Source organism: Benincasa hispida, chromosome 3 (assembly GCF_009727055.1).
Source record: "Benincasa hispida cultivar B227 chromosome 3, ASM972705v1, whole genome shotgun sequence".
Lineage (NCBI taxonomy): Eukaryota > Viridiplantae > Streptophyta > Magnoliopsida > Cucurbitales > Cucurbitaceae > Benincasa > Benincasa hispida.
In genome coordinates, this window is record NC_052351.1 from 38,014,282 (window position 1) to 38,026,953 (window position 12,672).

Genomic DNA, 12,672 nt, shown 5'->3' on the forward strand with positions numbered 1-12,672 from the left:
ACAAATATATTAATATAACACAACTTTTCAATTCATCAATCTTACACAAGTAAAACCCAACAACAACCTTACAAAAAAGGAAAAAAAAAAAAAAAAAGTTTACATATGAATGATTTCTTTAACCCCTTTTCCACAAAACAAGAAAAAGACACAACCCAAATGGATGCATAATAAATGGGAAACACAAAGCAAAGCAAAGCCAAAGCAATGAAAAAGTGTATACAAAAGCTTAAACTTTTTGAAAGCTTCTGCAAGAAGAAGAAGAGAACAAGACAGCAGCAAAAGAGCCCACCACAGCCCCACTTGCTTGTTGGCAAAAATCCCCAAATTGGTTGCATGATATCAATGGCTACTTTTGAGAGACAAAGCAGAGAACAAGATGAGTAGAAGGAAGAGCAAGACAGCAGCAAAAGAGCCCACCACAGCCCCACTTGCTTGTTGGCAAAAATCCCCAAATTGGTTGCATATCGACAGCCAGTTTGTGCTTGAGTTCCCACTGTGTGCTAGAGATACCACTGCTGCTGCTGCACCTGCTGCTGCTGTGTTCAATGTTAGAGCCACCTGCAATAAAAAACAAACTCTTTTTTTCTTCAATATTCAAAACATTTTTTTTTTACTTAAAAATTTTATTTTCTCATGAAGTATTTAGAGAGTTATTACAAACCATTCTAACTTGTTATTTAATCAAAAGAAGTGGTTCTTAGAATTCTTTATGACTCAATTTATGTATTGTGAAAAAAGAAAAAAGAAACGATTTTTATTACTAAACTTGTCAAGTTAGGCTCATTTTTACCTCTAAACTCTCGACTTCGTGGAATTGTGTTTTAGACTAGCAAATTCTATCTAATCATTAAGTTTTAAAATCTTCATGAGTTTATTAATTTTAACAATATTAAGTTTTGCCAAAGTTGTAGTTTTGAGTCATTCATAAATTAATAATTGAATAATAACTTTGTCAAAATACACAAATTTAAAGAATTATCTAGCTTAAATGTCACGTTTATTCGAAATACTATCAATTTTGTACTATACTTAGTCATATATTAGAAATATTCAAAACAAAATCTTGTAAAATTTGCAACACTCTTCCATGTTTAAAATTAAAATATTACACTTAGCCTCGTATGATAATTATTTGGTATTTTAGCTTTTAGTTTGTGAAAATTAAATCTATAATCACTCATTTCACTTTTAAACTTATTGGTTTGTTATCTACTTTTATACCCATGTTTTAAAAAACAAACCAAGTTTTGAAAAATAAAATAAATAGTTTCTAAGTTTTTTTTTTTTTTAACTTGACTAAAAAATAAGTCTTTTACCTAACAAAGATGTAAATCATCATAAGAATTTAGGAAAAAATATACTTAATTTTAAAAACCAAAAAATAATATGATTCCTAACAAAATTTTAAATCTACAATTTGATAAATTTTGAAATTTATTGTGAAAATTGATATAACTCCACAAGTTACGTTTTGTAGAAGAAAATACTTACTGCATCTAAAATCAACAAGAGAAGGCGAGGTCCAGCCGCATGGGGACGAACAATACAAACAATTGAGAATGGAATTGACAATACCACATAACCTGCGACTATTCCCATCGCGACCACAAAAAACCTGAAATTTCAATTCAATTATTTATTAGGATGGTTTTTAAATAAACAAAAATTGATAAATTTATTTACAAATATAGCAAAATATAACCGTAATAAATTCTATCACTAAGTGATAAAACTATTACCGTCCATCGTATCTATCACTGATTAGATAATGATATTTTGCTATATTCGAATATAAATGTATACTTCAAATTTAATAATGAAAAATAAAATAAATGAATAACCCAACTGGAAAGTGGGCAAATCATCGTAGCTAGCCTCGAACTGGAAGAACTGAGTGAAAAACGGCAACGTTTGGCCACTGGTTCCCATGGCGGCGGCGGCGGCCAGCGCGGACGCAAGGGCGCCGATTCTCAGAACAAAGTCGAAAATCGCAAGGCCACGTTTCATTCTGTGGGTTCCCCTGTCTGGCACCGGCACCGGCGTCGCCAGCAACGGCGTCGTGCTCTTCTTCTTCCCAATTGGGCCACTGTTGTTGGTCTCAGGAGCAACGTCAATGGCGGTGGATTCCCCGTTCCTCATTTTTAGGTGGATGAGAAGGAAGAAGATGCGAAACCCAAATGGGATTTGAGAGAAATCTGTTGAGAATTGATTGAAGGAAGTTGTGAGTGATGAGAATGATGAACAGAGTGGGGATTTAAATACTAAATAGAGAGAAGAAATTGGGGGAGTTTTGATTGGTTGGTTGGTTGGAGCAGATGAAATGGAGGGAGTTGTTGTTGATTAAAACCTTCTCCATTTGTGGGTTTCAGAAAACAGAGTTTCTTGAGTAACAGGTAGAGAAAGTGTTGGATGATGGAGAAGATGAGTTGAGGAAGTAGCTAGCTAATCCAATATATGAACATAAAGATTATAACTTTTTTTTTTTCAAATTTCATATTGCAAGTTGGGATTGTTTATTTAATATGGTTTGCACAATCTGTAAATGGTACTTTTTAAATCTTTTTAAAATGATATTAAGTACCTTTTTTTAGGTAGTTTTTTTTTTCAAAAAAAAAAAATAATCATTTTCATAAAAAAAAATTTACCTACTTCTTAAATATCTTTTAAGAATTGAAGGTTGAAAACCATTCACAAACTTTTATTATTATTATTAAGATTTTAGGGTTGGTTAGATTAGATTATGTTCTTGAAAACAGTTTTCGGATTCTTTGATCAAAGATAATAAATTCTGGAAATGATATATATATTTTTAATGTTTTTAGGTATATCCAGAGCTTGAATTATAACTCTTAAAGTGGAAAGCTATATTAAAAAGAAAGATTAAAGAAAAGTTCATGCTACAAACTCAATTAAAATTAACCTAAAATTTAGTTGTTACCCCAATTAGTTATGTGATTTATAAATATATTATCAAAGGAAGTTATGTGTCCTGTTTTTTTAGATTGTCTATCAAATAGGTTAATTTATTAAATTTTTTTTTTGGGTAAATGAGGAAGATGTTAGTAATGGCTAAATTATATACTAAAAAAATACCCTTAAACTTTACCAATTATTTCAAATACATCCTTATTTATGTAGTAGTTGCAATATTACTCTTAAACTTTTATAAATGTTTCAAAACTACTCCTAGGCCACGTTTATGCACCCACAATGAAATTCTGGTTCAGTCATAATTAAATCAATCGCAAAGAGAATGAGATTCTTTTGATGCTACACTCGGAATCAGAAATTCATTGGTATTGTTTACTTTTGCATGAAAATATAATAAAATATAGATGATTACCAAAATGTCTAGTTTATTTTTAACAAATTAAAATGTGGTAACTAAATAATATGTTATAAGAATTGAAATATTTTTTTTATCATTTTATTTACTTGTTTAATAAATAATACTTAAACTAAAATAAAAAATATATAATTTTTAAAATGAAACAGTAATTCAAATTTCAATTTAGGAAAACACGTTATCTTGATGTAATTACATTAAAAAAAAAAAACAAAAAAACAACAACAATTTTCAAACAAAATAACTTTAATAAGATGATATCATTTAATTTATTTTTAAATACAAATTTGTAACAAACTAACCCAAAAACAACCGATAGAAGAAAAAAAAAAAAACAATCTTCTCGCCAATGTGTTAAAAAAAAAATGGCAAAAAAATCACACATAAAAACAAAAGCGCTAACTCAATTATGGTTCTTTAATACGGCCCAAGAATAATGGTGGACAAAAGCAAAAAAAAACTTAATTTCTAATTTATGGATATCAATATTAAAATAGATTATTGATATGAGTATGGATAGTAATCAAGAGAACATGATGCATAAAAGGAAAAATATGCTAAACGTATGTTTAATTATAGATATCAATATCGATATAGATTACTAATTTAGATTACTCATATAGAAAGAAAGATTAGAAAAATTCTTATAAATAGAAAAATCCCAAAAATATTTACCCTTCATAGCAAAATGTTCCAAAAGTATTTTGTACTTTTGAAACTTTTTACTATAAGATTTAAATATTTTTAAATATTTTTTATATTTAAAAAGGCCTTAATATTTATAGATTATTAATATATATCTACAAAGAGGTTAAATGATGGAGAGTTAAAAAAAAGATGGTAAATCGCATGTAATAATTAAGAGAGATACGGGATTACAAAATAGGATTTCAAATTTAGAAATGGGCTCAGACTTTGTTTCTCATTACAAAGTTTGATAAACACCATCATCACCATTAATTGACAATCATTGTGCATAAACATGATCTTGGAGTAGAACTCTTTTAGAATTTTAGATAAAAATTGAGATTTCAAAGGGTGATAATTGACCTTAAAAGATATGGTAATTTAAATTTTCCTTCAAAATTACTACAACATCAATTTGCATTTACGAAAGTTCATGATTAATATTACAATTTTTGAAAGTCTAAAATATTTTAAAACAAATGGTAAAGTTCAAATGTGAATTTTATAATTCAAGAACTCTTAATAATTAGCTCTATCCTCCCCCTTTTTTAAAGTAAAACACATGTAAAGAAAGATTATGTAATGTGTAAGAATGTCTTAGACATGTTTTAACATCTACGCTCAAAATTGAACCAACTTATATTAGTCGGTTAAATTTTGGTAATAAGAGAAGACAAATGATAAATAATATTTGATTCTACTTGACCCATTTTTAGTACAATTGAGGATAGGAGGATTCGAACCACGGATCTCGTACTTACCAACACTTGGATACCAATACTATTTGATTCTACATGACCAATTGATCAAAGAGTAGAGAACTTGTCTTGAATGTTCCATAGACAGTGACTCACACAGGCCATCAATCGCTGCAAACAATCACTTCATACGCAAACATTCCCATAAAACCACTGTTCCAACCCACCAAAGCCAATCATATCTACAATTCTAAAAAATCGTACACCTAGATATCTCATTAACTTTCTTCCATGAGAAACGCATCTCCAATAACAGCACAAGGGGGGTTGTTAATAAGACACTCTAAAATGTTCCCAACCATCTAAGACGAGCCATTTGACATTTTCACAGCACCAGCTGAAGAAAAACAAACCCTCTACGATATACAAATGGCACCTAATTTTCTATCATTTGGTGGGGGGAAAAATTGCAGTACAACTATCTCTAGCAGTAAGTTACCAAACCTCTATTTTTCTCCAGCCAAAAAGTTGAAGATGTTGATCATTTGCAACCTCAGTGATGCTGAAATTCTTGACCAATGTTACCATTACTCAAATACTGCTTCCTCTGGTTCCTGTTAAGTTTTAAAGAGAACTCCACAATTGCCAATCGTATTCATGTTTCAATGGAGCTTGCCTGGTTTTTTGGTCGGAGGCAAGGGATCGCCATTTTCTCCACAGGGGGAACAATCGATGACTTCAGAGGAAACAGGACAATGTCCGTTGGATTGGATAGATGCCGGGCTCTCCTTCAAGGCAGGAATGTTTGATTCCGTTGTTGTAATCATCTCTTCTGTAGCTTTTTGCTGTTGTAGGATTTCCATGCGCCTCAATGATGGCACATCTCCTTTACAGTACCTCTGCCACATTTTACGATATGTGGACTCCAAACCAAGGATGAAATTTGGCCCATCGCAAACGGGAGACTTTGACATAAGATTCCGAAGACTCATTCTTAAATTAGAAAGTGCAGTTACATCAGATGCTAGCTGCAATGCCAACTTTACATATTCTTCCTCATTTTTAGCAACAAGGTGTCCTAGACCTGCTTAGAAACATGCAAAATATCAATTATTTATTAAAGGCGTCAGACTGCAATTATTCAGATTAGGATCAACCATATAGACTTTAAAAGGCAACAAGATGGTCTGAATCTGTCTCCATATTTCAAATTGAATGTTATGGTCTCTCAGTCTTTAAGCACTAATGACAATGTTTATAAGAGAAAATTCAACTTCTACTAAATTCCAAAACAATGGGGAGGATATCAATCGCCTCTTTCTGTTTTGCCCTTTTGCTACCCATCTTTGGAACATTATCTTCAGCCTTTTCCTTCTACCTTCACCTAGTTCAGCCCCCAACGACAAATAAAAAATTTTCAATTCAGAGGTTCAGAGGGAAAAAGAAGGAACTAGGGGTATGCATTTATGATGCGGTAACTTGGTAAACCTGATTGGAAGGGAATAGAAATATCTCCAAAACACTGAAGAGAAGACCAACCATGGAGCCTTATGCCTAAGGTTTTCTATAATTACTCTTTAACATCCATATTCAAAAGTGGGGGAGGTTTCTTGTAACTCCTCCAGCTCCTTTTTGGTAATTTCATTTCATTCATAACGATGAATTAGTCTCGTATGTAAAATTCATGTCTACTTAAAGATTATCCTTCGAAGAGTAAATAGCGGGAAGCAAGCAATCACTTCTATGAAACTTGTTAGAGGGGGACTGAATACATGGTGTACTGAAAATTTGTAAGTGAGCTGGTTAAAATAGATAGGTAGTTAGTTTATTATTCTACAAGCTTGTAATCATTTCATTTATAAATAAAGTATCTCCCCTCATTTTGAGGAAGAGAATTACATTCATTCACATTTAATCCTATGGTATTACACCAAATTGGTATCAGAGCATTCCAAGAATCCGGGCCAATGGCAGGAAGAAGGGCTGCCCACATGAGAGGAGGAGACAACCTGTGACAAGATCAAGAGGTGGAAGAAACCCTCACCCTCTCTCCAAGAACTACAACATGACACTAGCTGTCCGTTGAGAACTCTTTGGAATTCATGGAACACTGACTAGCATTCAAGAATGTATGGAAACCCTCACTCGTAGGGTTGAGAGGCTGGCAGCCGCACCTCAGAATTGAGAGAACGCTCAACCATTCATGCAAGAATGGGGAAGAAGAGGTATGCGTGCTGTTGGACAGCCAACAAATTTCCAATTTCAGCAAGAAATGCATAAAAAACGAGCTCCAAGATTGCATTAGGCAGCTCCAAGAAGATCCAAGAAGACGTTTGAATAGACAAGAATAGCAGCAAGAATTCCAAGCTTTGAGTGAGTATGATCAAGAAGAGTATATATGCTCCAAGGAGGTGATGAGAAGAGAGGTATAGAGATAGAGGCGACTCATATGATTACAAAATGAAGATTGGCTTGCCGACTTTCAATGGGAAGCGTGACATCGATACATTCCTTGATTAGATCAAGAACAACGAGAATTTTTTCGATTATATGAATACACTGAATCACAAAAAGGTACGTTTGGTAGTATTCAAGTTGAAAGGGGGAGCTTCCACTTAGTGGGATCAATTGGAGATCAATTGCCAATGGCAAGGCAAGAGGCCAATTCGGACGTTGGAAAAAATGAAGCGATTGATGAAACAGAGGTTCCATCCTCCCAATTATGAACCGACCCTTTACAATCAATGCCAAAACTGTAGACAAGGACCTTGACAAATGGCAGATTATGTGGAAGAATTCCACCAATCAGGAGCAAGAACAAATTTGGTGGAGAATGAACAACATCTAATTACAAGATTCATTGGCGACTTATGGGTGGACATCAAAGAGAAGGTAAAATTACAACATTTTCATTTTTTGGATGATGCAATTTGTTATACTGAAACAATAGAGGAGTCGAATGATTTACGTTCCAAAAAAACTTCGGATGCTTCTGTAATAGAAGAGTAAACAATTGGACCATCCTACTCCACCAATTTCATCCAAGGAAAAGGATAAAGAAAAGCAAGAAGAGGTTGGTGAGCAGGAAACAGAGGCTGTTTACAAGCAGAAAGTTCAAAATCCTTATAACTGGCCTACATTGAGAAAATGTTTGAGGTGTGGCCAAGTGAGGCACTTGTCTAATGAGTGTCCCCAACAATATGTGGATGAAAAAGAGGGTTCGTTGGCTGGCTATAGTGAAGATAATGAGGAAGAAGCCAATTATATTGACACAAGGTGGTAGGGTGTCTTGTGTTCTCCAATCGATTGCTCCCAAGGGAGATTTTAATCCTCAAATACATCACAAAATGTGTTTGTTAAAGAGAGAGAGACTGATATATTGGGTCTTGTAGTTGCTGAAAAGACAAAAGATACAAAAAAAAATAAAAACAGCGAAGACATTTAGCACCATATTGACTTGGTTTCAGGTGCTACCAGTGTTTTGAAGGCACAGTTGGGCGCTCGCCTAAGGCGAGAGGCGCTGCGATGTGAGGCTCTTGCGCCTTTTGTTATAGTTGGGCGACCAAGTTCGAACAGGCGGTCACCTTGAAGGCGCCTCACGATGCCTTTTTGCGCCTGGGCTGTTGACGAAGGCATGCGCCCAACAAACTGATTTTTTTTATATATAATTTTTATTAAATATGCTAGATACCCAAGAAATTTAATCGACCAAGCCCATAAGAAAAAGTCCAGGTGAAGATTTCATGCAAAGAATATTTGATTCGATATTATTGGCCATTAAATTTGGCATCTTCTTTCATCTCCTTCCATTTCTTCAACTTCTTGTACGGCATCTTCTTTTGCAACCGAGCGACTCTTCTTCAAGGTTTCAGAACTACAAGTGATCGACTCTTCTTCAATTCTTTGAGGCTTTTGCAAACCGATTCCTATTCCTCCCCTATTTTTCTTCTCGGCTTGGTTTCAAGTTTAAGTGAATGAATAAACTATTCTATATGTTCCTCTCCTATTTTATATTCTTCTTGTGAATTGTGATTTGAGTTTGTGGCCACAATAAGTTTTATTTATTTGTTTTAAATGTAAATCTTTTGTCGGTTGGTTTTGTTGGTCAGTGGTCATTGATTTTGATTAGACTGTTTTAAATGTTTATCTTTTCATTTGTCGGTTGGTTTTGTGGTAAGTTTTATTTATTTATTTTCACTTTTTAGTTTCTCAAACACATTGAATCACCGATTTAATGATTACTAATAACTTTTTTTTTTATACAATTACATATTTGTCTAGTAACAATATATATTATATATAAGGTTTATTGATTTAGTGAGTTGAGAATCTTTTTCTAAAGTTTAGTTACTTTATATTATTAATTTATAATAATATGTAAATTTAAATTTCTTATATATATTTTTTAAAATTTAAATTTGTTAAATAATTTTTTAAAATTTAAATTTGTTATATAATTTTTTTAAATTTAAATTTGTTATATGATATTAAGTGATGTTTTAATTTGACATTAAAGGATGTTTTAAATGTTTACTTGTGTTTTATTCATTAAACTTTCACATTTGAATTCATTTACAATTTAAAGGTTAAGGCTTTGAAATATGCATATAAACTTATGTTCTACATGTATAATTTATTTATTGCACCTCACTTCGCTCAAGCGACGCCTTTTGTAGCCTTTTGCCTGGAGGCGATCAAATGACTTTTCGCCTTGAGGTGCGCCTTGCGCTTTGAAAACACTCGGTGCTACGATCCCTCATCTTCCTCACTATAGGAGAGTCTTAAAGAGTATGAGATCCTCTACCAACAAATTGAAGAATTATTGAAAATGGGGCACATTCAACTAAGCCTTAGCACATTTGTGGTGCTAACTCTACTTACCCCTAAGAAATATGGTAGTTGGAGGATGTATGTTGATAGTAGAACTATCAACCGGATTACAGTGAAGCATAGCTTCCCAATCCCTAGAATAGGTACTTCATCAATTTGGAGAAGCCTTGATTTTTTCAAAAGAGGGCTTGAAGAGTGAATACCACCCGATTCGAATGAGGTCCAGGGATGAGTGGAAGATTGCATTTAAGCCCTACTTCTCATTCGCAGAACGATGGCTAAACCAAGTTATCGCATTGAGTTACCTTATGACCACATATTAATCCAATATTCAATGTTGCTGATCTCAAACTTTATTTTCCCCTGATGACTACCAGTTGGCGTCCTAATCGTCATTCTCGAGGTCGAGTCTGATTTTAGAAGGTGGAATACGGTGTACCGAGAGTTTGTAAGTGAGTTAAAATAGGTAGTTAGTTTGTAAAGCATCTCCCCTCATTTTGAGGAAGAGGATTACATTCATTCAAAGTCAGTCATGTGGTATTTACACCAATACAATAAATATAATTTAAAGAAAACAACCCTTTTTTATTGACATTCCTTCGTAACAAGGATGCTGAAGATTGTCATTATCTTTACTTTTCTTGCCAATATTGTTAGAGGTTATGAAGTATAAATAAAAGAAGTTTGGTTTGGCTGGTGTTTCCAAAGAAGACATTTCTCTGTTTGGAACTACTTCTTTATCGGGCGGCCCTTAATCCTAAGGTAGAAACCGTCTAGGTGTCTGCAGTGTCTGCCACATTTTGGGAAATTAGAAGAGGGATCTTAGAATTTTGTAACATAAAGCTAAAGTGGAAGGACTTATAGGGTTCCATTCATTTTGGCTGCTTCTTCTGGAGTACTCTCTACTTTTTGAAACTACAACTGGCGTGATTTTATGAACGCTCATTTATGCAAAATCTACTTCATTTACAATTCTCTCTTCATTCAGTTCGGCGGTTGTTAGAAATATCAAACTAAGCTACAAGAATGAAAGGATGCCAATTCAAACAACAGAGCCAAAAAAATACGCCTACTCACCAACTTTGCTGAGAAGACTAACGCCAACATTGTGAGCATGAACAGATCCAGCCATTGTTACACATGGAACTCCCATATACAACGATTCACAGGTAGTTGTGGTTCCAGCATACGGAAAAGTATCCAAACTGCACAAAATACAAATAAGAATTCTTAAAAATCTCATAAAAGACAAGGTAAGGACGGTTCATTAAATCTGAGCTCCTAGATGCTTTTTTTTTTTTTTTGAAACAACCACTTTCATTAAGAAAAAATGAAAGAAACAAACAAGGGCATACAAAAGACCAAGCCCACAAAAGACAGAAATCCACCTACAAAAAAGGACTCCAACTATGCAAAAGAATGTCTATGGAGTAGTTACAGAAGGTTTTCGAAATCGAAGCCCACCAACATGGATCATCTCACACTCTTTTATCAATCCTTCTTACATAAACATGGGTTTTAGATGCCTATGTAAATTCTTCCAAGGAAGGCTCTAGCCCAAATATTGATTTAAATTGTTAACGTTTGCATATTCCTTTAAACCAAGTCTTTAAATGCGATTACTGACTGATGTATTTGAAAAGAATTAACGACAAATGTTTAAGCAGTGCATTAAAAGAACAGAGTTTGCACGAATATTGCTATTCCATGCAGCCATCCTCCCTAAATTCGGGCTTCGGAAAAAGGATTTCAGATACCAACGTCTTTAATGAGTTTGTTTTTTTTCTTTTTTTAAATAAGAAACATTTCGCTGATAAATGAAATATCCAAAGAGATACAAGAGAGTCCAATATAAGAGAGACCCATAATAAAGATACAATGAAGCCAAAGTTAAAGGAGGCATCTATAGTAATACAAATGAAGAACAAAGAGTGAATATGAGAAGTAACAAATTAATTCCTCGGAGGGCCAAGAAAAATCTGGCAGCAGTAAATGTAAAACTAACACAAGACATTATGATGGCCATGATAGATCTCGCTGGAAATTCATTAGGCACTATATAGGAGTAAAACTAACAGGAGACATGTATCAATTTACCTTGTTCTAGGTTAGACTGCCAGCAACCAGCAATCAAGAGCTATCGTCTTGATGTGCGGTTTAATTTAGTTTTATGGGGAAGGATACTTCATAGATTTTACATTGATAGAATGATATATACGAAAAGGGAAGCATTCCAAAAATCTGAAGGTTACAAAAAGATCTTCCAGTTTAACAAAAGATCATTCAGACTATAACTGGTACACTGAGAGTAAACACATTTACACCAAGCAGAAGCGTGAACAAAAACCCTAGCAAAAAATTGTAAAATGGGAGGGATTTGTAGTTAAGCGTTTGATGGTTCCTCCTCGTTCAAGGGCCTTGAATTGGTGTGTGTTTCTATTTAACGGGAGGATTCTAGTTCCTTCTGATTTTTTTTTTTTTTGGGTGGGGGGGGAGGATAAAAAAACTATTTCATTTATTGAATGAAATATCCAAAAGACCCACTAGTTCTAAGAATGTTGCATATGCTTTTTAACACCTATATTTGTATGCTTAATTTTTTTATTTTTAAAACCATATCATATCATCAAATGAATAATGAGCAAAAATATAAATGTAACTAGAAGAAACTAATCTACATGTCCCCAACATGTCCAAGTTATGATTATTTAAAAAAAAAAAAATCGATGCATTGTCATGATCATATTGTATCACGTCCTTGTTCATGCTTCATACTCAACTCAACACCACAACTTAACCAAAAAGGGAAAAAATCACACCATGTAACATCTAAAATTTTACCTTATATCCATTAAGGAGTAGGCCTGCATATGGTCATGATTCAGAAGAATAAGAGGAAGAAGGTCAACCCGTTGTGATTCTAAACCAAGCTGCTCCAAGGTTGAAAGAAATCTCTGTCTCACACTATCACAACAGAAAGGCTTACACTTCACCACGAGTCTAGAATTTGGGATGGCACATAGAATCCTTGCCCAAACTTGTAAAACTTTAGGCGTTATCTAATGAGAGGCAGAAGGGAGGAGAAAAGGCAATGGCCAAAATCATCAG

General features: G+C 33.7%; 2 protein-coding genes across 4 annotated transcripts in view; both read right to left on the reverse strand.

The window, feature by feature from the left end:
- On the reverse strand, positions 1 to 2,502 carry LOC120074212 (casparian strip membrane protein 1). Its single transcript, XM_039027266.1, has 3 exons — positions 1,850 to 2,502; positions 1,495 to 1,618; positions 1 to 561 (listed from the first exon to the last, which is right to left on the reverse strand). The coding sequence occupies exons 1-3, from the start codon at positions 2,140 to 2,142 to the stop codon at positions 343 to 345; spliced, it is 636 nt and encodes a 211-aa protein (XP_038883194.1). The 5' UTR covers positions 2,143 to 2,502; the 3' UTR covers positions 1 to 342.
- Positions 2,503 to 4,716: 2,214 nt separating this feature from the next.
- LOC120072620 (probable UDP-N-acetylglucosamine--peptide N-acetylglucosaminyltransferase SPINDLY) overlaps positions 4,717 to 12,672 on the reverse strand; it is a 28,202-nt gene continuing 20,246 nt past the window's right edge. For 2 of the 3 annotated variants that reach the window (XM_039025033.1, XM_039025031.1), the window contains exons 16-18: positions 12,406 to 12,623; positions 10,642 to 10,769; positions 5,397 to 5,818 (exon numbers count right to left, since the gene is read on the reverse strand). In XM_039025033.1, the coding sequence (XP_038880961.1) occupies positions 5,397 to 5,818; positions 10,642 to 10,769; positions 12,406 to 12,623 (768 nt within the window). Of the gene's footprint in view, positions 5,819 to 10,641; positions 10,770 to 12,405; positions 12,624 to 12,672 lie in introns of all 3 variants that reach the window. The other variant, XM_039025034.1, reaches the window with a different exon arrangement.